General features: G+C 39.5%; 1 protein-coding gene across 14 annotated transcripts in view; it reads right to left on the reverse strand.

Annotated features, from left to right (window-relative positions):
• Positions 1-2081: 2081 nt before the first annotated feature.
• The window catches only part of mllt10 (MLLT10 histone lysine methyltransferase DOT1L cofactor), a 55182-nt gene continuing 30995 nt past the window's right edge, over positions 2082-26268 (reverse strand). For 4 of the 14 annotated variants that reach the window (XM_079601649.1, XM_079601660.1, XM_079601658.1 and 1 more), the window contains 13 exons: positions 21428-21600; positions 16350-16464; positions 14138-14210; positions 11779-11951; positions 10038-10229; positions 9700-9773; positions 7168-7487; positions 6297-6320; positions 5854-5991; positions 4883-4903; positions 4546-4636; positions 3872-4081; positions 2082-3762 (listed from right to left, as the gene is read on the reverse strand). In XM_079601649.1, the coding sequence (XP_079457775.1) occupies positions 3715-3762; positions 3872-4081; positions 4546-4636; positions 4883-4903; positions 5854-5991; positions 6297-6320; positions 7168-7487; positions 9700-9773; positions 10038-10229; positions 11779-11951; positions 14138-14210; positions 16350-16464; positions 21428-21600 (1652 nt within the window). In that variant the 3' untranslated portion in view covers positions 2082-3714. The remainder of the gene's footprint in view (positions 3763-3871; positions 4082-4545; positions 4637-4882; positions 4904-5853; positions 5992-6296; positions 6321-7167; positions 7488-9699; positions 9774-10037; positions 10230-11778; positions 11952-14137; positions 14211-16349; positions 16465-21427; positions 21601-26268) is intronic. The other 10 variants (XM_079601652.1, XM_079601651.1, XM_079601648.1 and 7 more) reach the window with 5 other exon arrangements.

Below are 26268 nucleotides of genomic sequence, written 5' to 3' on the forward strand. Positions count from 1 at the left end.
CACACACAGACACACACAGACAGACACACACACACACACATAATCACATACATTAAACAAAACAAAAATATGTTAGATGCGATTAATTACGATTTATTAATTACGAAAATGTGAATAAAAGAGATTTCTGTTTACAGAAGTCTGCTGCAGTAATTCACCTCAGATATTCTCATATGAGCAATGATCTTAAACGTGAACGTCTGCCTTTCCCACATTTTTAAAGACTTAATGGCTCAATCAATTAGCAGACCGGAGCATAAAACACACATTTTCATTGTGGTCGAATAATATTCTTAAATTTCAATTTGAGATGGTCACATATGAGGGTTACAGTTCTGGCGAGAACGAGAAAGAAAAGGAGCATAAATCAGTCACCTCCCCTCCAGCTCTGTCAGTTAGCAGCTTTTGTTACCTACCTGTAAGCTGAATCCATTCCTTACAGGCAGCAGGGTGAAAATGAATCGTCCCTAAGGATCTTTAGTGGGATTTTTCTATCTGAATCACCCCCTCCAGTGCACCTGGTGGAGAAGGAGTGAGAGACACAGGCTTTAGCAGCTCTCTGCCCTCGTCCTCCTATTACTCCATCTGCTCTCTGAGCGGACATTTACACAAAGACATCACTAACTGGGTGGAAAAGGACTAAATATTAGATTTATCACTGCCATGAAAATGGAATAAAAACATTATTGAACAACTCTAAGTCACATTTAGCTCGTGAAAGAGTTCCTTATTTAATCATGGGAAAAGCACGGCGGCGCCCCACAAAATGTGACGTTTTACAAATTTCCAAGAATGCTTTCATCCGATTAAAATAAAGCGAAGATTTTTCAGATGCGTGAATGCTGTCACTGGCCCCATTGTGTGCGTGCCGCTTGGAGCGTATCAGGCTGGGGCGGAGGGGTCAGGGGTCAGTGGGTGGTCAGTAGTGTGGACAGCTTGATGAAGCTGAGGGGAGAGAGGGGCCTGCTGTTCCCACAGCAGGAGCGCTCCGAGCTGGGCAGGGACAGTGGGCAGGTCCCCGGGGGTCATGCTGAGAAATGGGTTCCACTCACCAAATAGCAAATAGCAAACAAGCACAGACTGCATAAATATGGGGGTTATTGAGTGTAGAAGGGGGAAATAGTTCAGTGTCTATCCCCCGGTTTCACAGATGAGGCAACTTGCACTGGCATATCTTAAAATGTCACTGCCATTGTTTTGTCTGAAGATTCACACCAGTAATGTGTTTTTCTAAGGCATGTTTGTAAAAGCTACTTAAATGTCCTAATTAAACCAAGGCCCTGTAATCTAAGCCCTGTCTGTGAAACCAGGCCTGTTTTCCTGATCATGGCTGGAAGAAATAATGCATCTGGCTGATGCATTGACACTGATAAATCTCAATGCAACATTCTAGTGTGGCAACTACATTGAGTCTGTGGGATAATCATTCTATTGTAGTTAAGGGTGTTAAAGGGATAGTTCACCCAAAAATTGTAATTCTGTAATTTACTCTCTCTCATGTTGCTCCAAACTTTTTACATCCTGCTGAACACAAAAGATATGTTGACAACGTTTGGTTCCTATTGACTTCCATTGACTTCCAAGTCAATAGGAACCAAAATAGTTTTATCAACATTCTTTTTTTGGGTGGAATAGCCCTTTAAATTATGTAAATATATTTTAATTCGAATCTAAAAGCACTTAATATAATTCCTTCTCATTTCAACTGGAGCAAATTTAACCGGAGAACTTTGTAATCGGAATACTTGTCATGATCCTGTATTACAAATGAGACATTCTTTTAATGAAAAGTAGTTTGCAAGTCTCCATTCTAACTTGGATTTAAATGCATACGGAAATTCAGTAGAAAACTAATCTGATCTGATTTGAATTGCTATGCTACAACAAATCATATAACCAATTAGTTATAGACATGTTTTTACTTTACCTTTTTTTGTAAGTTAGACCAGATTCACCTTATTTAAGTCAGTTTTATGTAATTTAAGTTAAAAATTCCTTAAAAAGCCAAGTTGGTTGTACTTAAAAATCTAAGGTAGTAAATTATTTTTTAGTGTGTGAAAAAAGGCAATGCAAGATGCAAGAATTGTTATAAACAGATTTTAATTTATCACTGAAAAAAGCGCAACACTACAATCTCAGTGTTCAGAATTTCTTAATATGAAGCAGGACTCGTGTGGTTTCACTTTCGATGTTTTAAATACAAACTTTAGAGATTTTGCATAATTTATGTACAGATACATAAGAACGTGGACATACCACATCTATAACGTATAAAACCACATCAATAAAACGGTGCAAAAAAAAAAGAGAAGTCCCTGCACATACAAAAATAAATTAATACACTTTATTCAGTCACCAGTCTTGTGTAAAGCCTGTTGAAAAAGTTCTGAACACACCGACAGTGCTTTAAAACAGTCCTTCACACCACTAAGTGAATCACAAATATGTATTTACAACAGAAAAGAGGTAAAGGTGTGCTAAACTAAATATTATTTATTCTGACAGCTTATTCTTAATCCATATGTATCTGTTGATTTACATAGCAACAAAAGGAAAAGGGGAAAAACAGGCGTATTTACAAGACCACAAAATTATCAAGTAGGCTTTTTTCTTTTCTTATAACTTCAAACACCAGACATGTTCATCAAAATGTTTACAAGACTCAAAAGAGCTGAGAATTTTGTACAGTAGTATAAAAACATTTTGTGAGTTGAGCGTTAAAATTTTACCTTGCGCCCAACAATCAACAAATGCAAATAAATAAAAAAGAACAATAGAAAGGTGGCTTCAAAAATGATCAATGCAGCACAAACATTCGAAATCAGTTTTTTTCTTTCTTCAGTGTAATCACTGTACAGGCAGAGATCTGCGACTCTCTGAACTGGTATTGCCTGAGTGACGCCGATTGGTATTAATTAATTTCACAAAAATGGATCGACTGGAAAAGGGGGAGGGGGGAAGAGACTGGCAGCGTCTCCAGCACGCGGCCCCTCGCTGAGAGCTTGGAGATGGGGCCAGGCACTTGGGTTCAGGGCCTGGTCTATGTGTCCTGGCTTGAGAGGTAGTTGCTCTTCAAAGAGTGCAGCAGGGTCAGTGAGACAAATTTGTGGACCTTTGGGACGCCTCCTCCTCACAGGAGAAGCTCAAGATCGGGATGCAGAGAAGGCCTTCATGGTGCACAAATGTCAGCTTTGAAACATTTGATGCCTTTAAATACACAGACGGACAACTACGACAGGGCTTTTATTAAGATTATCATGAGACGTTCCTTGTTAAAGGGGTCCAGAGAGGTAACAGCGGTGAGCAGATACTGTTCCAGAAGCGCCACCATCCGAGACCTCCATCTACACTTCCCGCCCACAGAGACTCGCACCAGCGTGTCATTTTCAGCACACTGGCAGAGTGAGAAAGACTGTGTCTGTGTGCACATATGTGTGTGAGCCTGTCATGTGGCCCCCATGGGACCCAGTAAGTTTACAGCAAGTGATTTACTCAAACTCAGTGCAGCATGTTGTTTGCCAGATGGGCATCAAACTGGCAAGTGTGTGTGCGTGTGTTCAAATCAAGGCTGGTGCTGGTGAGGCTTTCGTGCGGTGGGTGAACGTTCTGGTCTTGCTGCTCTGCTCGAGATTGCCAGCCTCTTGGGGTGGACAGATGAGAGGGATCCAGAAGGCAGAACTCCTCCAACATGATGTTTTTTTTTTTTTTAAAGCATCAGGTCTTCTCCTGTCCTGTCACAGACACAGCCTTCTCCCCAAGTCTCTGAATAAAACACAAGCGCACACTTTCAATAATCACAGCATTGTCAAAGTGCTACTTAAAATCTATACATAATATTGAATATTTCAAAATGAATCATGTGTGTCAATACTTTTGTCTGTTTGATAGTTGCAGTACTAGCTCCAGTTTTAGGAGTGTTGTTGTCGTTGTGCATGGTGAGGAAGGGGTTTGTGGAGATGGCTGGCTGCATGCCGGGCAGGAGGCTGTTGATTGGCAGCTGTATGTCATTCTGCTGCTGTTGTTGTTGCTGTTGCTGCTTCTGTTGTTGCATTAACTGATAGAGCAGAACATGCTGCTGTTCCTAAACAGACAGACAGACAAACAGAGTATGATGAGATGTCTAGACAAATATGGCACACCCACAGACTGCCCACGGACTGTATTGCACAGAAAAGTGGCAAGAGTTCCCTGAAAATTGCAATTCCAAGTAGTTTTTTTTACAAGAAGCCAGGATGCTAAAATAAACACTTCTGAGGAAGACCATTATGGATGCTCATTATTAACCGGTTAACCGACATGATGTTTTGTATGCAAACATGTATATTCCAATTTTCTTGGAATTATGCATGATTTTGGATTCATCTGCCCGTAAACATTACATTACAAAACGACAGCATCATCTTGCCTAATGAGATTGATCATGGCCTTAATAAGCTGCAATGTGGGCTATCCTGATGTTGAAAGTCACATGAAGAATTGTGAATGCTCAAACCGTCTATATATTCTGTGGATGTGTGCTGGAGAGTGTGTGGGTGCTCCGCTTACCGGTGTGACCTGCTGGGAGTTGAAAATCTGCTGCAATTGGTGCTGATGGAGGAGGATCTGCCTGTGCTGTTCGGTGAAAAGCCTTTCCGCACTGCAAACACAAGTGCATAAGTCCCCATAAGAAAACTAAATGTGTAACATTTCAAAAACATCTTGGCCATGGCCAGACAAAAGCATTACACATCATTTAAAATGTTTAAGAAGACATTATCAGCTGTTCAATCTGAACTACAAGACAAGTTAGTTTCAGAGGCAGACGTAGAGGCGCAAAACCACAAAGGTGTAAGAACTAAATGAGCAAGTGTGGGGGAAAAGGGCAAAGCAAGTCCATCCTCACCTGGTTTTCACAGTGGTCATGCTGCGGCATTCCAAATAGAGCAAGCGAAAGAGAGACCGGGAAGCAGAAAAGACATGAAATTAAGCAAATATGAATGCATCACAGTGCCAAGCTGTATGGATGAACCTCATGAATATGTCTTTCACAATTCACCCAAAATAAAACAAACAAAAGGTTTACTTAAATTAAAAATACAATGTATATATATATATATTTTTTTTTAAATTATTATTATTATTTTTAAAGTATTTTAATATACTATATTTATAGGCTATCATCCAAAAGATTGGGGTCAAAAGTTATTTAAAAGTAATCAATATTTGGTTAGTCAAAAAGGTTCATTAAATTGATCTAATGACATTTATATGCTATTCTTTTGAACTTCATATAAAACATTTTTTTTTGAATTTATATATATATATATATATATAAATTCACAAAAATATTAAGCAGCACAACTGTCTTCAACAAAATAATAATTATAAATGCTTCTTGAGCACCAAATTAATGAAACGACTTCTGAAGGATCATGTGACACTGAAGTCAGGAGTAATGGCTACTGAAAATTCAGCTTTACCATCACAAGAATAAGCAACGTTAAAATATTACAATAGAAAGCAGTTATTTTAAATGGTAATATAGTATTATTTTTGACAGTATTTTTTTGAGCAATTAAATGCCTTAGTGAGCATAGCGGACTTCTATCAAAAACATTGAAAAAAAATTGTACATACCCCAAACTTATAAATGGTAGTGTATGTTGCATTTATTTTTTATTAATTTAATATTTCCATGATTTGCACACAAATCCACATCTTCATCAGCATCACCTGCCATTTTATCACTAATCCAGACCATGTTATCATGACCCTGAAATACGGATCCTCAACCAAGGCCTCCCACTTTGAAGTAAATCCCAAATAAATCAGGTTTATTACTTAAAGGCTAATTAGACGAGTGGCAGTTTGTACCTGTTACTGAGGCTGTTGGACATGGGCAGGGATGTGCTGGTAGCTGTTGTGGGATGGGGCAGGGGGCTGTTGTTCTGGAGCACTCGGTTTATGGCGCCCACAATGCCACCCATGGGCAGGTGGTTCCCTTGCAGAGCACTGCAAACATGTGCATAAGCCCCCATAAGAAAACTAAATGTGTAACATTTCAAAAACATCTTGGCCATGGCCAGACAAAAGTATTAAATATAAATGAAAATGCAATGCTTTCTGTATACTAAAGTAAGAACACTAATGATAACTACTGGATAGGAGGGCTGTTTAAGAAGACAACATCAGCTGTTCAATCTGAACTACAAGACAAGTTTGTTTCAGAGGCAGACGTAGAGGCGCAAAATCACGAAGGTGTAAAGAACTAAATGAGCAAGTGTGGGGGAAAAAGGGCAAAGCAAGTCCATCCTCACCTGGTTTTCACAGTGGTCATGCTGCGGCATTCCAAAAAGAGCAAGCGAAAGAGAGACCGGGAAGCAGAAAAGATATGAAATTAAGCAAATATGAATGCATCACAGTGCCAAGCTGTATGGATGAACCTCGTGAATATGTCCTTCATAATTCACCCAAAATAAAACAAACTATATTGAAATACTTTTAAAAAATATATATACTGTATATATATATTTATTCATTGTATTTTTAATTTAAATAACCCTTTTGTTTATTTATACGCTATCATTCAAAAGATTGGGGTCAGAAAGTTTTATTTAAAAGTAATGAATATTTGTTTAGTAAAAAAGGTGCATTAAATTGATCAGGTGACATTTACTGTATATGCTATTCTTTTGAACGTTATATATATATATATATATAAAAAAATATATATATATATAATAATAATAATAATAATAAATATATATATATATATATAACACCAAATCAGCACATTAGAATGAAATGACTTGTAAAGGTCATGTGACACTGAAGTCAGGAGTAATGGCTACTGAAAATTCAGCATTACCATCACAAGAATAAACGACATTAAAATATTACAATAGAAAGCAGTTATTTTAAATGGTAATAATATTATTATGTTTACAGTATTTTGTATCAATTAAATGCATGCATGTTGCATTTATTTTTTTATTAATTTAATATTTCCATGATTTGCACACAAATCCACATCTTCATCAGCATCACCTGCCATTTTATCACTAATTCAGACCATGTTATCATGACCCTGAAATACGGATCCTCAACCAAGGCCTCCCACTTTGAAGTAAATCCCAAATGAATCAGGTTTATTACTTAAAGGCTAATTAGACGAGTGGCAGTTTGTACCTGTTACTGAGGCTGTTGGACATGGGCAGGGATGTGCTGGTAGCTGTTGTGGGATGGGGCAGGGGGCTGTTGTTCTGGAGCACTCGGTTTATGGCACCCACGATGCCACCCATGGGCAGGTGGTTCCCTTGCAGAGCGCCCATCAGCCCAGTCACCCCGGCTATGGCAGGCAGGGACGAGTTGGCATTGCCAGGCTGGAAAGCCACCCCGGCCATGCCGACTCCGTTCACCTGCTGCTGGGGGGGACTGTGGGCCGCAGAAGGAGGGGTGGAGAGAGAGGACGTGCTACTTCCGCTACTATGGCCACCAGACAGGGGATCCTGAAAGGAAAAGAAAGAATAGAGAAAGCACAAGAGCATGAGAGAGAGAGAGGGAGAAAAGAGAGGTCAACGTGAGAGATGCACCGCCTGTACCTGTCCAACCAAAGAGATGCATCATCATACGAATTATAATTTAAATTACAGGAAGCTGCAAATCACTTAAACATCACACAGCCACCAATTATCAGAAAAATCTGACTTTACGATGCAACTACGTACTACACCATCACATCACTGAAACACTCGACTAGGGGTGGGCGATATGACCAAAATCCTATTTTACGTTATGAGAAATTTTATTTCACGAAAAACTTTGTGTATGTGTGTGTATATATATATATATATATATATATATATATATATATATATATATATATATATATAAAAATCACAATTGTTATTTTTTATTTTATTTTAAGTAATTAAAAATAAGAACAAAAAAGAAAAAGGACAAACAACACAAATTAAGTTTTCAGGTACAGTAGGCTTATTTAACGAATAGTAAGTACTAGGGTAGTCAAAGTACCGGTACTTTGGTACAAAGTCGAAATTTCAAAAACGTAACGAGAACCGGGTCAATTCACTACCCGCTGATAAGCTCTGCTTTCAAATGCTCCTGTCTGTATTTGTGTGAGAGCTCAGTGAAGAGCACCCAAGGATTCCTGCAGCGTTTGTTTTTGCAGTGTTGAGCATTGTAGCCAATCACAGACATGTTTGTTGAACACATGAACGCAATGGCTCATCAGAGGCGTTTACTTTAGTCAATCTCTCAATAGGAGTTTGTTCAGCATGAGCTCTGCATGCTCGCGAATCATTTCGTTATAGCCAACAAAGTATTCATTCATTCATTGTGCAGTATAGACAGATTTTTTTTTTAGTTATAACAGGAGTTTTCACTCAATGAGACTGCACTGCAGCTAAACTGAAGTGATATCAGCTTCATTGATTAAAAAAAGCAGCACTCTTTGATCGCTTTCTGATAATACCCATTCATTTGAATAAAAGTGTTACTTTTCATGCTGTTAAGTACACACTGCAAAGTTTAGAGAGTGACAACCGTTTTAAAATGAGGGATTGAATCTTAAACTGATGTTTGACAACAGGCAAGGCAAAAAAATCTGATATATCGAAACAGATCCGTGCATTAAGTTTTAAAGTGTAAGTGTAATAGACCTGCCACTCGTTCTGTTACCTGTGATGTTTCTTTGTTTTTCATTTTATTGCTAACCTTTCATTAGATTTTTTTTATGGCAAGTTTAAGTGAACGATATTTGAAGGTTGCAAGCAAATTTTTAATGGATTTACTTATGATGATTTGTATTATTAATAATGAACTAATTTAATTGAATTAATACATTTAATTTTCAAATAGTTAAATAAAAAAAAGACACAAAAGTTATCTCCATGATACCGAAATTAGTACCAAGAACCGTGAAATTTGACTGGTAGCTCAAAATTAAAATCAGGAGCTAGGAGACGGAGCTCTCGGCTAATTAAATGTAAAAATAAAACACTGCATAGGCTTGACTGTATGAATAAATAAAATATAAATTGATTCTTATTAAAGCTACAAAAGTTATTTAGTCATTAATGTTTGATAAACATTAATGAGGCAGACAGTAGCAGGTATATTAGGCTGCTGTCACTTTAAGACCTCAAGCACGGATCTATCATCCTGTCACACATTTTTCACTTAAGACATAACTGACTGTGTTTACGTGAATACACCCCACAATTGGCCTTTTTCTATTTTACATAATTGTGTGTGTATTTCACCTTTCACATGCAATAAGTCGCGAAAGAGAACCGATTTGGGGATCACATGCTGTTTGAGAGGTGGATTTCCTTGCGAGCACTTCGGGTCTGTGTCAGACAGCACGACTACAGCATTGAGTTATTTTTTTCATGGCTTTTAGGCATCCTGCACATCCTGCTCCTTATTTTCTTATTCATGCATGTTTCTTTATTACCCTAACATGTCAATAACTAAGTAGTACTGTGCTACGCAGATATATTTACATACTGTGACATAAGCAATATAGCAAAATCTCTAACGATAGACACTTTACATCGTCGCCACAATATGTATCGTCATACCGCCCAGCCCTACACTCAACTATGTACAGATATACATAATATAACACTTGACTCAACTAAAGAGGTGCTCAGTCCCAGCAGATGGCATCTGCAGAGCAGGGGTAGAGGAAGTTACCTGAGTGGGCAAGGGTTGAGAGGACTCTGTTAAAACACTGCTGCCTAGCTGAATGCTCTTGCTGTGCAGCATGTCTGGAGGAGAGAGAGATTTTGCAACTTGACATGAATGCGGAGACCAGATTAGCTAGAGTTGAGCTGGGAGAGGAGGCTCCGTGAGCAGAACAGAGGGGAGGAAGGGGGTCGGACGGGTGAGAGGTGGTCTCGTATGCGTGTATGTGTGATTATGTGCATCGGGAGGAGGGGGTGTTTGGGGTGGGATTGGACTGTGACTGTCCAGATGGAGTTTGTGAAAACTGTACGGGTAGACAGAGGCAGAAGGTAGTGGAGACTGCTCACCTGGGTGAGTGTTGCTGGGGTACAGAGGAGAGGAGGCAGTGGTGGCCGTGGTGCTCGCGGGGGTGAAAGGCACAGAGAGCTGAGCGCTCAAGAGCTGCAGTCGTTCCTTCTTCATGGTAAGAGTTCGGATTTGTTCCTCCAGGCGCCTGTTTTCCACCTGCAGCTGGTGCAGGGACTTTAGCATTCCCAGAACTGAAAAAAAAAAAAAAAAGCACTCATGTATAAAAACATACCCATCAAATAATCTTAAAGCATCTTTTTAGAGTAGTTTTTTAGCAGAATTCCAATTTGTCTTATATTTGAAGTTTGCTTTGATTGTGTTATTTTTCTGTTCATTACAGTTTTAAACAATCTGTAAAGTATAAAAATAAAGCGGACTTGACAAGATTTGACTGCAAAAGTAAAAGTGGTTACAAACCACCGACATCAAGTCTTTCAGAAGCAGCGAACCTAATACCACAAGCATGATAACTACATCGGCACAAGTGCGGTTCAAGACCTCCAGAAGGAACTACAACGACAGACTTCCGCTCTTTCCCGCACGCTCGTGGAGGATCACACGGCACTGATCAGGGGGCGGCAACCCCGAGCCAAATGCAAACCAGATGCACTGTCAGCGAAACCGCAGAACTGGTCCCATATCAGCGGCGAACAGAAACACAACCGTCCTAGCGCTTCCTGTGCAGGCATCTCCATGCGTTTGTCAGACTTCCCCCATGTCGTCAGAGGAGCCTCTATCATAACAGAAACAGCTGCTGCTCATTCACACAATCCTGACACTACAAACCGACCTGCCGCTACTGAGGAATTCTTACTTAGCTGATGAAACTACACAAGCAACAAAAACAAAACAGACAGGGAATGAAGCTTATAATTACGGTGGCATTAACCAATAAATTAATTACTCACATTATGGGGATGGATGTAATTACAGGCTTCAAACAGGCATATTATTTGACTGACATGCAGTAAAATACCATTTATGACTTAAGTAATTTGAAATAAAATATTGAGTGAAAGCAATAGACCCAAGTTCATTATTATGCACCCCTGAGATTAAAAAGGATATAACAGCAACAATTTTCATGAGATGAGCCAACTTTCAATGACCATAAATAATAAAGGCTTTTAGTGTACTAATGAGAAATTAATTTAAAATGCCTTTTGATATCTACTGTAACCCTCTCAGCTAGACTTTGAAAATATTACAACAGGAATTCATAGATTTTTACATGCAAAAGCCAGTGTGTAGTAAGTAAGTTTCCAGGGTGTTGCTGTTGCTACATGGTTACTAAGCTGTTCTGAGTGAGTTTTAGCATGTTGCTATGCAGTTGTTAAGGTGTTCTGGGTGGTTGTTCACTTCCAAGGTCAAAAGAGTCAACCTGGAAGTCTCTATTACATTCTGTCCCTAATAATGGCTCTGCTTTTTTGTTTTGTTTTTGCTCTTTTTATCATCTGCCAGTTGAAAATCCTAAGTTGTATCACTTAAAAAAAAAAAAAGCACTTGCCTTCTCAACAAGCCACATCATTTGAGGAACTATTCTTGTCTCTGAGGGACGAGTTACGTAAAGTTTAATACTCAAGCTAGTTTAACTGGATCCTATGGCTAAACAACATCCGCAGCAAGACCAACACAGTGACATCAAGACAAGGCCAAACATCTCTGTGCTTAAGTGTTGAGGTTTAGTATTGTACACGGAAGCAACATACATCATTATAAAAGTGTAAAAAAGCCTCTCACCATCTCCTTGTGGGCCCTGTTGTAGGAGGAACTGCTGTCCTTCGTTCCATTGCCGTTCCAGCAGCTGGTCAATGCTGGTGGCCACAGGGGGCAGCGCATCCGAACCAGAGCCGAGTCCTGGAACCAATGGTCCTGACGAGTCATACCGGATATGAAGCCCACTTAACGGAGACCTAAAATCATATACAAGACAACAAGTGAGATGCATATACAAACACGATTATCAAACAGCTAAATTTGTCTCATTGTGAATTTAAAATGAAAATCTATGTCAGAGCAGGTAAGCTAAGCATCACAGTGGTACTAGGGCTGGGCAATATGGTCAAAAATATTAACAAAATATAATTTTTACAAATATACAATATCGAGATTTATCACAAAATGAAATTTACCATTAATGGGTAAGGAAACGCTTTCCACATATTTGTTAGACATTGAGAATGAATCATGTCAACTTGTTTGTTCACAATTAAACTCCACAAAGTAACTACCTTTTAATTTAGGGTTAAATTTTTTGGGGACTCTTGTTTTTCATGATTTAATACATATTTATATAAAACTAACAATTTAATCAAGCTTTTAAAATGTAAATCAAATTAAATTTTTACAATTAATTAACAACAAAACATTGCATTTTTTTTGTGTCAAATACAGAACTGCAACAGAACTGTAAAAACGTAAAACATGGATGAATAAAATATTTTGGTTGTATCATGATATTCCTTAGAAATGAGAAGTACATTTTAGTATACAGTAGCAAGAAATTTGTCATAATTTCTTGAAGTTAAAATAAACTTTTCTTTAGGCGGTTTCTCGTGAGGATCTTTCAGTTTTAGTTTCAGGTTCGTGAGCATTTGACAGTGGTTTTTCTCAAATGAAATGGTGAAAAGCTTGTGAAGGGACTCAAAGCAGCTCTTGAGAAGGCAGACGCTGAAAACAGTCAGTGTCACGTGTGTGAGTTTGTGTATCAGATGAAACAACGGCGTTCATTCACACAAAGACACACAGAAATCACTTATTAGCAACATGCACTCACTGGCTGTTGTCATGTTTATTTCTGCCGTGTGATAGGCAGTTAAATTAATCCATGTCCAGAGCTTATCATAGTTATTGATGTAAATTTAATTGCGATCTCGATATGATATTGTTTATCGTCCAGCTCCAAGTGGTAGAATTCCAATTGTAAATCTATTAATAGTTTTTGTTTACAAACAGATACTAGACCACTGCTGTATTAACAACACAGCTGAACTCCTTGTCTGGCATCATGCCTTCAGAGGCAGACGCACAGCTCTGCAAAGCCAAACAGAGTTCAAAGCTTGTGCAAGTGAGAGAGCCTGGGCCTGCGTCTCTGACACCATAAATCTCAGTACGCTCTTGTTTGGACATATAGCGATCTGTGTTATTATGAATGCATCCAGCTCTGGGCTCTACATCAGGGCTCTCTGGCGAACGTGAATCTATCTCTGGGGTAATTACGACTGGGCTGAGATCCGCACCACAAGGCAATAAATCTCCAGCACAGGACTGTGAATCCATATCATCCTGCATGGCTGCTCCGGTGCGGATCACAGAAACAGCAGATACAGATTTTTGCAGTTAATCTGAAAACAGTGCAGAATGCTTCTGAATGAGATTCGTGGACATGTGGGATATATTTAAGGCCCATTCACAAAAAAGAACAGTACAGATGCAGCACAGTGGAAAGCAAAAAATGTGTTGTGAGAATGTCCCCTTATACTTTAAATACTGAAATTGCTGACAGGCAAAACAGATTACACACAAAATGACAAGCTAAGATTTTACACTGATATTGAGCTAAATGCATTTCATAATAAAAGATAAAACTTATCTGAAAAAAGTCGATTACAGCATTTGAAAATAATATATTGTTTGCATTCATATCCATATGTGAAATATACTGAAGCAGCAATGAAAGTACACAAAAAAACCCACTCCTTAAGTAACAGAAGCGATCTAAATGAAACTCGACATACCTTGTCAACCAAAAATATTACATCCTGGAGGCAATTTTGTGCAGTATATTCACTTGAATATTAATCCATTTTATATCCTCAGTCACGGGGCAAAAAATGCTATATCTTGGGTTATGAACAGAAAATGAACAATGTTTCTTTCTGCGTTCGGAGACATCACCGCCACATTAAACTCTGAAGCCGCTTTAACTGCGATAAGGGCAACAGCTGAGTGTTCAAAGTGCCTGCTGTTCGGAAGGTGAGCGCGCAAGGGAGGAAGCGGAGTGAGTGAATGAGTGTGTTCTAGGGGGGAAGGGAGGGCGAGCAAAATCTCGGAGCCTGGAGGAGGGGAAGTCTAGCTCAGGAATGTAAATAGGACTTACCGAGGGGAGAGGCTTGTCTTTGGTGAGTTTCCTCTTCTGGAGAAGCCGAGAGCTCCGTCTCCTAGCTCCTGATCTGAAAGGTAAACAGAGAGCAGTCGATAAGGAGCCGGAGTGCAGATGTGGGCACAAGAGAAGCCTGGGAAATGCAGGAACGTCAGTCTCGATCCAAAGTGAGCCTGGTAGACATCAGATCTCCCTCGCAGAAATCCATCTAGGGGCTGCAGAGTGGTCTCTCTGGCGGCTCAGCTTGCACACTGACACCACCGAGTGTGTCACTGAGTCACCTCTCTCTCCCTCTCCCCCCTCCCTCCGTTCTTCCCCTCACCCCAGCTCTTTCTTTCCCGTGGAGGCTCCCATCGCCCTGCCTGCAGGCCCCATGCCAGACACTGCTTTTCATTTTCTGCAGTGAAAGTAATGAATCACATATGCGCCTCGCCAAGCACAACCCCCTCCCTCCTTTCTGTCTGTCTCTCTCTCTCTCTTTTTTTTTCTCCACACCCCCCTCAAGTCACAGTTAGCCAATCCCATTTTTCTCTTCCTCCCTGCTTCCTTCCCCCCTTCCTTTCCTTTTTCTCAACCGTCTTGTTCTTTTTAACACTTTCCAGCCCACTACCACCTCAAGCGCAGGCTGGCTCCAGTGGGGGTGCAGGCACATCAGTGCAAGCCGCCCAAGGTCTGGTGTGACTTATTATGGTGCTGACCCCTTGCCTGACCCTGGATCAGCCCTGGGGCTGCAGTGCAGACCAGACCTGAAAGCACTGGATATCATTTTACTAAATAAAAAAATAAATAAAAAACAGGGACTGAACGACAGCGGAAACCTATGAGCAACAGGTGACCAGAATTGAGATTAAAGAACAAGTACTTTGTTCAAATGTAAACAAGCCTAGTGTTAGTCTCACGGATCCTATGATAAATGTTTAGACGTGTTTTTTTTTATTGACCAATGCCAATATCTAGACAACAGGGTGTCTAATGGCTGAAATATACCTGGCATGTATGTAAGATGCAAACAAAACAGTTATTATTTTAAATGTTATATTATAATATATCATTATGTTTTTGAAAGAAGTATCTTATGCTCACCACGGATGCATTTATTTGATCAAAAGTACAGTAAAAACAGTAATAAATATAACTATAATTTAAATCTAAAATCTATTTTAATAGGAAATATATTTATGTGATGGCAAAGCTGAATTTACAACAGCCATGTTGATTTACTGCTTAAGAAATATTTCTCATTATCAACGTTAAAAAAAAAAAAAAATTGGAAACCTTTTCCAGGATTCGTTGACAAATAGAAAGTTCAAAAGAAAAGCATTTATTTGTAGTAATCTTTTTTTAAACAGTATAACTGTCTTTACAATCACTTTTGATCAATTTAATATATCCTTGCTGAATGAAAGTATTAATCTTCCTAAAAAAAAAATCTTACCTTCCAAATATTAGCTTGTTCAATAAATATCAGTACTTTAGATGTGCTGCGCTGAGAACGATCACAAGACAAGAGCCGGGCTTGTGCTAAAAGCACGCAAGCTTTCCAGTCTCGAGCGGTGGTCTCTTTAAGGACGGGTGTTCTTCCTCCTATTGTTAGTCAAATGACCCCCTGACCTCTGTTTGAGGAGGAGGGCATGACTGATCCATTATTCCTCAAAGGCTGTGTTCCTCTTTTTCTCCTCTCTCTCTTGCTTTCAACTGGTCCCACTCCCCACCCCAACCCCCATGACAGGGTCCTGCAAGCCCATTCGCTCATGACTGAGACCCCCAGGGTTTAGGCAGGGTCCAGGGAAAGTGTTGAGTGGCCCAGGATGGAGGGAGGGAGTCTAAGGTATGCCTGCCTCCTAAACCCAGGGCAATCCCCTCTGTGTCATCACTGTGGTCATTGTGCAGATTAATGAAATGTTTGAGTGGTAGCATGCTTCATTTAACAGGTATGCACACTTTCAGCTCTCTGTCCCGGGGAGTTTTGTTCTCTGGCTCTCCCTCTCTCTGCGACCTGAGGAGGTGTGTGTGCGTGTGTGTGTGTGTGTGTGTGTGTGGTGGGGGGGGGGATACAGCTGACCACACATTCCACATGCACAGGGGAGTGGAGAAAGAATGGGAGGATGAGGAGAAATGGAAGAAGAGAGCACAGGAAGGAGGAGGGAATTCTGTGTCAGTGGGAGGTACCAGCTAAAGATCAGTGTGGTTCCCCGTCTGTGTGTCTCACCTGCTGGGGAGTTCTCGGACTGGGCGATCAGTGCAGCCATAGTGGAGTTCGGATTCAGCCTGTTTCCGAACATATGGGATGGCGCCAGGTTAAAGGATCCCGGTAGTGAGTTTGACTAAGGAAGAAAAGCATAAGAAAGAGTTAGACTAAAGATGTAAAACCTGTCAAATTTCAAATATTTCAGGTGCCTAAATGCGTGTCCCTGCATGTGAGTGTATGAATGTGTGCGTGAGCGTTGGCCAAAGAGCTGGATGATAAAACACCATGTCAGCTGTATTTCCTGTGAGCCAGGAGAATTGGCTGAGCCTGCAACAGCAGATCCGCAGCCCTGAACAACATGCAGACCATGTGCTTCTGCAGCTAATTATTTAATCCAATTAAGCCATTTCCCTAATAGTGGTTGGGATTGGTTGCGGTGCTGCTTCTGAGGTAGCAGCATATGTGCAACAACAAACTTGGTGCATGGAAGAAACCACACAAACCTTCACATGACTTGCATTTAAATAACACTTTTGCTGTAAAACAATCTTGTAAATAGCAGAGAATTATTGTGAGGATGAAGAATTATCGAGAACTGAAGAATTATTACATAAAAGAGATTAGGCTACTCATATTTATTTAAATTTACAGAGCCTGCTATCAGCAATAAACACAATATTGATAATGAATATAATAATGAATCAAAAGTAGGTTTTTTTACCCTTCAAATCAGCATATTCAAATTATATAATGTGACATTAATGGCTGCTAAAAAAAACTGCTTTGCCATCACAACAATTAATTACATTAAAAAAAAAAAAAAAAAAAAGCCTGGGTGAGCATAACAGACGTAGACGTTCAATTTTTTTAAACAAATCTTACTGACCTCAAACTTTTTAACAGTAGTGTATGTATATATATGTATATATATATATATATATATATATATATATATATATATATATATAAAATGGGGGGGGAATCCAAACAATTATGCACTTCATTCAACACATTCTATTTACTCCATCCTTTTTCACACTGCATATTTTCATAAAATCAATACATTCTTTCCTTTTCCTTTCCTTGCTTTATCTACATCAAGGCCTTATCTGATCCAAACAGGAAATAATGCTTGCTGAAATTACAATGTATTGGATTTCTTGCTGTTATTATAGAATAATGTCTTTATATCTAACTTAAGGTTTTCTGACTGAAATACAATTGGTGTAAACCACTCTTGCAAATGGCCAATGAATAGACACCCATACAATGCCAATGTTTAAACCAACCTTGAAAACATGCTTCTTTTATGGCTTTTCAACGAACAACTACAAGATGTAAAAATGTGCTTTATAGCTTTGTGCTTTATTTGGACATGGAGCAAAGTCTGTCAGGTACTCCAACCCTAAACCTCACATTGAATTTGAACTGCCTTGCCTATTTATAAAAAAAATTAAATTGCATACCAATTCTTCGAATATTCTTATTATTAACATTATTATAATAAATATTAATGGTATGGTTCTAAATAAAAAAATACAAATAAAATAATATTCTGCATTCCCCTGGCCCCTCACGGCCCCGCAGGCCCTCCCTATTCCTCAGACTCCTCTTTCAGGCGAGAGGAGGGAGCATGACCAGTATGAAGAGAACCCCTCATCCCACTACACAGCTCTCTGTCCAGCCTGTCAGCCCTCATCCCATCAGCGAGCGGAGCTCAATGCGCCCGCACAGGGAAAAGAGGGACAGCCGGATTGTTTGAGGCTTACGGCTCTCAGCACCATTGGAGAGGTTAACGAAGAGTGGGACAGAGGTGGGCCTAGGGGGTGTGTGCTGGGGTTGAAGGTCACCGCTGCCCTGCTTGCAACCACTGATTTTTTTCGTCCAACCATTCTTCCATCCACAAAGGGAAAGTTAGAGATGGAGGGAAAAAAAAAATTTGAAATCATCTCAGGGACAGTCATGCTGATGGATGATTGTTTGCACTGAATACATGATTAAAAAAAACATGTTGTACATCAAATAAAAATTAATTCTATTCCTGACTCCAGACATACTTTTAAAAACATCACCTGTTTACTGATCTGCTAACTACCTAGTAAAGAAAAAAAGTCCATCATATTAAATCTCTTTATGCCATAAAGCTTAGGACTAATGGAGGATATTTGCAAGCGTGCGTTAGAAAGGGCTGGACCGCCGAGAGCCCTGCAGCATTAAGGCCATCAGTGGGTTTACTTCATCTCCTAATGTAAGGCCACCCTGCCTGCAGAGAGGGCAGATCTGCACAAACAAAGCCCTGTTGCCTGGAAACGACCGGTTGCTACAGCAGTGCAAGTCAAGACAAAGATGCTCAGGAGAGCGGCAGAGATGGTGCTCAGTCTCTAGTGCGCTTTCAAAGGGCCCATTTGGAGCAGCGCTGGGAGCCTGTAAGAATGACTTTACTTTATTATTGCCATCTAAACACACAGGAGTTTTTCAATGAGTGGGAGGGGATTCTGAAGTCGCCGATTCATTCATTCTGTATTTATTAATTATTTAAATATTGTTTTATGAAGAATTCAATTTATACTTTAATTCAGAAAAAGGCATTAAATTGATCAAAAGTGACAGTAAATAAATGTATGTTACAACATTTTTATTTTATTTTAAATAAACGGTGTTCTTTTGAACTTGCTATTCATCAAAAAATCCTGAGAAAATGTATCAGTTTCAAAAATTAAGAAGCACAACTGTTTTTAACATTGATAATAAAGTTTCTTGAGCATTTAGAATTAGAATGATTTCTGAAGGATCATGTGACACAGAAGACTGGACTAATGATGCTGAAAATTCAGCTTTGCCATCTCAGGAAAAAAAATATTTTAAGATATACTAAAATAGTTATTACTTTTATTTTAAATGCAGCCCTGATGAGCATAGGAGACTTCTTTCAAAAACATCGACACGTATCTATATTTATGTATAAATATAATTACTGACTCAAAGAGACATATAGCAAATATAAAGCCAATTACAGCTCTTTTCTCACAGCGATATATATAGCAAATATAAAGCCAATTACAGCCCTTTTCTCACAATGTCATTCTGTTTATCTGACCACACATACTTCTCTGACTAGCTAATACAAACACAATCACATTCATCCGTTAAGACCATATACTTAAGCAGCCTAGTAATAAATACCCTAAATGACTCAAAACACTGTCTTTCAAGAGCTGAAAAATTAGGTCTGAAGTGACAAACTTTACTTCTCCCACTGACATGTTATGTAGACATGCGGCCCTTAGATGACTTCCTTCATACTGTTAATATTACTGTCGCAATTACATAAATATTGCATTAGCACAACCTGGGCATTTGAGAACCAAATTAATTTGTTCTGTAGAAAAAGAAAAAAGGGAAAAATCACATCACATGCGAGTTACTTAAAACATAAATAGCTGCACCCAACGTTTACATCTGAGCCTTTTAGGAGTTAATTACTATTTGTGCCATGAATGTGCTTAAACAGCAATTATCTTGATAAAATTGGAGCAAATTAACACACAGTACAAAACCTATGAGTATAATTCTATCTAATTGGTTAATTTTGTGAGATAATGCATTACGGATATGTGTGAGCAGAAACTAAGCTGTGCGATTAGCTGTATTACTTTTCTTCGCATATATACACAACTGTTAAAAAGTTTAACGTCGGTAAGATTTTCTTTGTTTTCGAAAGTTCTCTTATGCTCACCCAGGCTGCATTTATTTGAAAAAAAAGAAAGAAGTAAAAACGAAGTAATTTTACAATTTTAAAATAGTTTTGCAATTACAACTGTTTTCTATTTTAATATATTTTACAATGTATTTTTTCCTGTGATGGCAAAGCTGAATTTTCAGCATCATTACTCCAGTCTTCAGTGTCACATGATCCTTCAGAAATCCTTCTAATATGCTGATTTGATGCTCCAAATAAATTTCTAATTATTATCAATGTTGAAAACAGTTGTGTGTGAATCTTTGCTAATGGTAGTGTATTAGTAGCTAAATCCTAAACAAAAACATCTTATGCAGTTTAAATATAGCCTAGTGATGCTGAATCACATTTTTATGCTCAAATTGATTTATTTTATTCATTCGCCCATTTCACCAAAATCAAACCAAAACGGGTTTGAAATAATCAAACAAACATAAATACAAAATATAGCTGCAAGCAGCGATTACGGGCCCAAGCCGGTGGCACCGCCACCCTGGTGCCTTTAGTTACACTAAAGGCACCGGGGTGGCGGTGCCCCCGGCTGGGGCCCTCCATCGCTGCTTGCAGCTATATTTATTTATATATAAAATTTTGAAGCAAATCGGTAAAAATAAGAGGGTGATTTCAAAGCATTTTGAAAGTGACACACTTCCTGCTGCCAGTTGGTGGCGCTATAACTTTGACTCACAATAGTCACATCCATGTGATCGGCCTCTTACAGCGAACACACTGCTGAAGTTTCATCAAGATCAATTAATTTATGAGGATGTTATAACACACTTCCTGTTTCCAATATTCGGCATAAATGTGTTTCCTCGCCACGGCCAAACCGTTCGAGATATCAAAAATCCCCTGGCAATTTTTCATCCTCCATGTCTTGACTTCATGCACACCCGAGTTTCGTGGTCATCGGATTAATTCTCTGGGAGAAGTGTTTCAAATGCCAGAACATGCGTTTCCATTCAACCCATAATAGCCGACTTCCTGTTGGGCTGGCGTAAAACTTAGAGCACGAAAGTTGTTCGGCCCGATGAGATCTATATGTGTACCGAGTTTCATATTATTACATGCAAGCGTGTTTGATATATGGACATGTTTTTGAATCCCATTCCAGGGGGCGCTGCCGAGCCCCCCTGCCACGCCCGGATACCAGCTTCAGCCCGGCCCTGATGGCCGCGGGTTCTGACATTTGTGCAAAGTTTCAAGAGTTTTTGAGCACGTTAAGGCCCCCAAAAGTGCCCAAAAGGTAGTAAAATAATAATTATAATAATAAAGAAGAAGAAGAATAATCCTAAGAAAAACAATAGGGCCTTCGCCTTTTCAAGGCTTGGGCCCTAAATAAGGTCCGTCAAATACTCACATGTGTAGATGAAGTGCTGGTGAAGGGGGTGGTCGGGGGCAGTGAGGTGAGAGTGGGCATTGAAGTGACCACAGACTGATGAGCAGGTAACTCGGAATTGGATACGGACAGAGACCCTCCAAGCACCGTACTGGGCAACGAGCAGGCTACATCACTACTGCTGGGGTACGAACCTGCGAAAAGACAGCAATTACAGTAAATTATATAAGTAAAACAGCACATCTTCAAAAATCTCCAAGACAAACGTTTTCTTCTAATTCTCAGTCAAAAATAACATTGTTTTGTTTATCAGCAGGAGATCTGGCATAGCAACGGGGGGATGTGAAACAAATCAACACAGGTTATGACCTGTAATCTAGTGGTAAAAGCAAAGTTTTAATAGCTGTAAGGGCAACCTCTGTCCTCCAATATACCTTCACTGGTTATCCATCTATCTTTCTCGCTGCCCCTGAGATGAACTTTGTGGACTTTGAATGGCCTGTCTGACCAGGCCCTCATTACAGCAGACATCGAGAGCGAGCACAAAGCATTTCTGAGTCCTCTCAACATGCACTCTGCTCCGGCCTCCCGGTGACCCAGAAAACAGTTCCCTGAATCTGACGACTCACTATTTCTTCTGTAAAAATGACTGAGGGCTTTCCAGGCGGGGCCGGAGTGCCGGGGAGGAGTGCGGCCCATTCATATTTATGTGCAGGTTCATGACATGCACGCTGTTTGTTGTTGCTGTTGTTTTATTGATTTTTCCCCCTTTTCTCTCTCCCTCCTCCCCTGCCACCATCTCAAATAAACCCAGCTGATGGCCCAGACTGACCCATTGCAGGAACGAGAGAGGCCCCCTTGCCACACAAAGGAATGAATGGCTCGCGGCAGTCTACATTCACTGCTGAAACAAGGAAACATTGTTGGGAGGAGAGGTACCACGTGAAGCATTTACAGTACCAAGCTCTGAACTCCACATAGGGCATATGCAATAGAGAAAGGAAGCTTAGACATCACTGTGTCACGGTATTCCATTTAATCCCAATTCGTTTTACTTTTAGAAGATTTGAGAATACCAACGGCTAACTTGATGCATTAATGATTGGATCAATCTTTAAATCATCGTGTTGATCTGGTAATCTGGTTAATAATTAACATTTCAGAAAAGGTCAACCAACAGAGCATTTGATTAGAGGTTACAAGACATGAGCGACCAAACAAAGCAAGGACAAAGATCCTGTTATCTGGTGCTGATCGAACGAGACCGATCGATCAGGACTTAACATCTCCTCCAGAACCCCCCCCCTATCAAATCAAGGGAAGAGAGGGGAAATTTCAAATTAGATTAGCCAGCATTTCAAGTCAAACCCCTGTCTCCTCTCTCAGCAGAAAATCCATGCGAGTTCAGAGGGAGGTTAATGACGAGGCCCAGAACCTGATAAGGATCCTCTGCACTTTCCTTACGGACGAAGAGAAGAAAGGAGGGACTGATTCGAGGTATTGTTGCACGGCAGTAGAACATATTTAGGCCTTTGACATGGCAGATGTTTTTAATTTAAATGTGGTATCATGAACAGTAATCGATGTCTTGAAGTGTTTTGCGTTGGGTTACTAGCTTCAAGATATGTTCCATCACATGCGAACAGTCAGTCAGACTTGATGTTTCTAATGTGTGCCGACAGAGAGCGATAAGTTAAGGCGCATGGCTGCAGTTTATGCATGCATGCATTGCTTATCAATGTTTACTTAAAAGGACAGAACAGCTGCATAGTTTCATCCTAGAGTAATACATCCAGGCTTAAAAGGATAGTTCACCCAAAATTTTTATTCTGTCATTATTTGTATCATGTCGTTATATCACCAAACCTGTGACTTTCTTCTGTGGAACATAAAAGAAGATACAATGAAAAATGTCTCTGTGTTGTTTTGTCCATATAATTAAAGCCAATGGGGCTTAAAAGACTTTCATGGTATGGACGGACAAAATTGAATTCAGTGTATGGAAAATATGGTTCAAACATTCTCTTTCTTCAAAAGAGGAAAATTCAGTCATACAGTTGTAACATAATATGTTTTACTATTTAAAAATGCAAAACGGAGGGCATTGAAAATAATTGTATTTTTATTTTTTTAAATATTGAACTTACTAAAATATTGAACGCATTACGCTGTATCATGTGCAAGATGCTACAAAAAAAATTACAAAGATGTCCATCTAAAATATATTTACATTAAACAAAATCTCCAAAACCATATCCCTTAAAGGCTGGAATATGCTACACGACTTTTGCCCAGATTTGCAGTCTGGAGGAATCACATTTCTGCATAAGTTTTGTTCAGAACAACTTGAAAGCCTGGTGGTGTGTGATCTTCAGCCGTTTAGTGTATGATGGCCAGTTTTTTCTAACCCTATTCAAAGTCGACAAGCGTACAATGCCTAGTGTTTTAAAATCTGTTCAGTTATCAAAAGTTGTGCAGAGTCTTCCAGCCTTAACAGTACATTGTGCTCATTTGTCTCACCCAGCTTTTCCTTCTAATTTCAGATGAAATTTCCCATCATTCCCCCCTCTCCAAATAACACCCCATAAAGCCCTACACCCGGCCGGGCTGAGATGGATGTTTGCATTTAATAATAGCCCCCACTGCTCCCCTGATAAACCAGTCATCCATCCATCCAAAAAAAAAAAAGAGAGTAAGAGAGCTGGGAGCAATAGAGGGAGGGTGAGACAGATAGATGAGGTGGAGCACTCTGCTGTAGCCCTGCATTAGCAATGGCTAAATATTTACAGTCCAGCCAAAGGCCAGGAACAGGTGAGGGCAGGGACGGGTGGGAGAACAAGCACAAAACAAACAAAAAAATCCTTGAGAGAGGGGACAGGGTGATAGTGAGACGGCACATAGCAGGGAGTGAAAGAAGAAGAAAAAAAGACCAGATTTAAGTTCTAATCAGAAGGAAAGAAACTACAAAAAAGCCAGATGGTTGCCAAGCAACAGTGCAGCGCCACAGATAAGGCCCGTTAAACATTCTAGCTGGCATGTGTATGTGGAGCGCTTATGTCAATGGCTAGATTTAGCAGGTGTGAGAGAGATAGTGCCAGCAAATGAGTGAGAAAGAACGTAGTATGTGCACCGAGATCGCAAGTTCTGGCTCCAGCTCAGTGAACGGGAAGGCCAGTAGGGGTCAGGGCATTTCTACACACCATCTTGAACCGGTAAGTGATGTCGGCTCACTCTAGATCCCGAGCAAAGACAACGACAGGGAGGAACAAATAAAATTTTAACTAATTGCCTGTTACGGGCTCCTTCCCTCCTCCAGCTCCCTCGGGCTCAACAGGTTAATGTGCATCTCTATGGAGATTCAGCGGGCCACTCTAAGCTCTCAATCAGGTAGGAATGAGGAAGCACTTTGGAGAGCACCTCCATCCACTTTTATCCTAATGAGCTTCAGCACAGACCAAAACAACATCATGCTGGTTCCCAGGCTTCTATTCGAGAAAAGCGGACCTCAAATGGATTTTTTTTTTTTTTTTTAATAAATAGAGATGGAAAAAAACTGCAATTCATGGCAAGATTAAGATGAATTAGAGGAATTGAACTGACTGCGATATTGAAAAGACCCTCCAACGAGTAATTCCTGAAAAATAATTATCTCAGATCGACCAAAACATGCCAATTTATGATAGCCCATTTTTTATATGGTTCCATTTTTATGAGTCCAGGAAATAGAAAAAAGAAAACCGTAGGTATAAAAAAATGAAATAAAAAAAAGAGACAAGAAAAGGTGAGGAAAGAAAAGTTTAGAGAAGAACGTTAGGAGAGAATATTTGGATTAAAGAGTGTGTAGACGTATTAAAAAGACAATAATAACTTTAGTCATAGACATCAATTGTAATATGAAAGGAATACAAATAAGGCTGTGAATGTGAAAGATAGAAAAAGAAAAAAAAAACATGGGCTGAAAAAAATAGACAACCATGGACCTCAAAGTCAACATGAAACAGGATGGGACAATATGGATGGTCTCAATACGGCAGATTGCTAAAAAACAAGAGGGCTTGGGTCAGCTGAAAATCATTTCACTTTTTTCCTTATATAAATAGGGATCATATATATATATGTATATACACACACATAAATTCATGTGTAGCATTAAAAACAATGATTTTAGTTATTAGTTTTTTATTTAGACAAAGTCGTATAGGATTTTATCACGATAATGGTTAAACTGATAATTACGATTATGTTGCTCATATTATAATCATAATTATTAATCATGATTGTTCTCATTTGAGAAATTTCATCAGAATTCTTAAAGCAACTTGTACGCAGGAAACACAGTTTGGCTATATTACACATTCATTTGAACAGTATCTCAATAGAGAACGCTAAACTTTTGTGTGTTTGTGTTTTAAGATCAGAATTTTTATACAGTGCAGAGAGACTGGGTACACATGGTTGCCATGTTGGGATGATTGAATGGGTCATATAATGGTACATGCACTTTTACAAGTTGATTATACTGAAATCTGTGTTGGCATTGCCTGTACACAACCATCATATAATGATAAAAAGCCATCCAGTGTTTTTTAAAAAAATCTCCTTATATATGTTTCCCCTGTCTCAAATCGAGCCGTTCGACGTCACACGGTCAGATGCCCCTCCCACGATTGTTAATTGACAGCAGCGTTTCAACACAGACCCGCCCTGAGCGAGCTGTCATCATAGTCCGCCATTGTTGGTACGCTGGAGCAGAATGGCGTCTCAGCGATTGTGGTGTTCTGCTCTTAGGTGTAATAACGAACACAGCAGTCATTTTGATGTTCCTAAATCCGAACCGACGTAGTGGCTGAGTTTTGTTTTTG

Source organism: Phoxinus phoxinus (genome assembly GCF_949152265.1).
Source record: "Phoxinus phoxinus genome assembly, chromosome: 24".
NCBI classification, from domain to species: domain Eukaryota; kingdom Metazoa; phylum Chordata; class Actinopteri; order Cypriniformes; family Leuciscidae; genus Phoxinus; species Phoxinus phoxinus.